The 1,920-nt window shown below is 38.8% G+C and overlaps 1 protein-coding gene across 1 annotated transcript; it reads left to right on the top strand.

Moving 5' to 3' along the window:
• Positions 1-251: 251 nt before the first annotated feature.
• Positions 252-1,166, top strand: LOC145001390 (NDR1/HIN1-like protein 12). The gene has a single exon (XM_078960760.1). The coding sequence runs from the start codon at positions 402-404 to the stop codon at positions 999-1,001; it is 600 nt and encodes a 199-aa protein (XP_078816886.1). The 5' UTR covers positions 252-401; the 3' UTR covers positions 1,002-1,166.
• Positions 1,167-1,920: the final 754 nt, after the last annotated feature.

Below are 1,920 nucleotides of genomic sequence, written 5' to 3'. Positions count from 1 at the left end.
TAATATAACTAAAATATAATGGTTAATAACTTAATACGTAGTTAGTGATATATGATATGCATAAATAGTTAACTTATTCTATCCATTTATACAATGATGTTTTATTTCTTTTATCATTCTATGAAAACTATTTCGTTTTTCTATTAAACCCATTTTAATCAAAAAAATAATAAACATAACATATTTCATATGAAATCAAATTAATCATTCAAAACTTCATCTATAACAACAACAATAATGCCAGAGTAGCTTTACATTTGGGTAACGTACCTCAACTTTATCTCCTAAAATGGCATCTCCATATACCTTCCTCTTCCGCTCCTCCCTTCAAAACCTCACAATAAACAACACATTTTCACACTCAATGCGGCCCCACTCCGCCTCCGCCTCCGCCTCTCTCAATGCATAAGTTACCGGTGCTAGGCCGCAAACGCCGCACCGACCTTCTGGTCTGGTGCTTCGCCTTCATCTGCGCCATCCTCGCCATCATCGTCATTATCGCCGGAATCATCGTCTTCATCGGATACCTCGCAATCCGCCCCAAAGTCCCTCTCCTCTACGTCAACGCCGCTCGCCTCGACGACGTCATTTACAACCAGGCCAGCGTTCTCGCCGTCCGATTAACAATCGCCATAAAAGCCGAGAACCATAACCAGAAAGCACACGTGAGCTTCTACAACACGAGGCTTACGCTAGAGTACCATGGGCTGAGCATCGCGATGCTGGTGGCGGATCCATTTGAGGTGAAGAAGAATACGTCGGAGGAGTTTTATTACGTGGTGGAATCGTCGCCGATTCCGTTGGGGAAACAAGAACAGTTGCTGACGCAACAAGCGTTGCAGAAAGGATTGTTTCCGTTCTTCTTGAAAGGGAATTCGAGAACGAGATGGAGGATTGGGTCATTGGGATCGGTGAAGTTCTGGTTGCATATCAATTGCCATATGTGGTTGCCGACGAATAGCTCCGTCGTCTTCCCTCATTGCAGCAGCAGTTCGCATTGACAGAGTTTCAAAGAGAAAGATTTAGGGTTTGGACTTTTTGGAGTCTATGATAAGTTTAGATATTTTTAATACAATAAATTTTGTTGTTACATGAATACTTGTTTATAAAAGAATATATATACTAATGTAAATGTTTAACGAAATAAATGATATAATGTTTTATAACACGAGTTAATGACTTGTTTTTTCTTGTGTCCTTCCCAAACTAGGTCGTCAAAAGAGGATGTACTCAATTAACCCGATTTGGTCTCAAATCCAACTAAGATAGGTAAAGTTGGATTTAATAGGGTCAAGTTGAAAACATATATAGAGTGAGGTTAACCCTACATATATGGCCGGGTATGAAGTGAACTTTAACAATGGGTGTCTTAATGTTTTTATGGTTGACATTCCTATTGCCGACCTTAAACACAACCTCTCAACTTATTGAATAAATTACATGAATCGTCCCTCATGCAGGTACCAAAATGCACGTTTAGTCCCTATTTTCAAAAATTAACTCGGATCGTCCCTCGTATTGTTAAAAGTTGCACGGTACATCCCTCGTTAGTTTAAATTTGCACGTTTCATCCCTTTTCATACATAAAAAGACTATAATGCCCTTTTCTTTTCTTTTTCATTTATTTTGAACATTTTTAATTATTAAAATTATTTGCCTTGATTATTTTTAATTACTAAAAATTATTTTAGTTATTTATCTATTTTGTAGAATAAGAACTGACCACCGCCACCACCGGTAATGTATGTCACCACCACAAAATAGAGCACCACCACCGCTTCTCACCGGAAAATGTGGCACCACCGCTACCCTCACTTCACCCAACCAACTCCTTCGTTATTGTTAACATGTTTCACTAAAAATAACTACAAACCACCACCTCATTCACCAAACCAACAACATATACTCAAACCACCATCG

The sequence above is a fragment of the Lactuca saligna genome, chromosome 6, assembly GCF_052625555.1.
Source record: "Lactuca saligna cultivar CGN05327 chromosome 6, ASM5262555v1, whole genome shotgun sequence".
In the NCBI taxonomy this organism is placed as follows: domain Eukaryota; kingdom Viridiplantae; phylum Streptophyta; class Magnoliopsida; order Asterales; family Asteraceae; genus Lactuca; species Lactuca saligna.
Note: the sequence above shows the minus strand (reverse complement) of the source record. Positions and strands in the feature narration are given on the sequence as shown.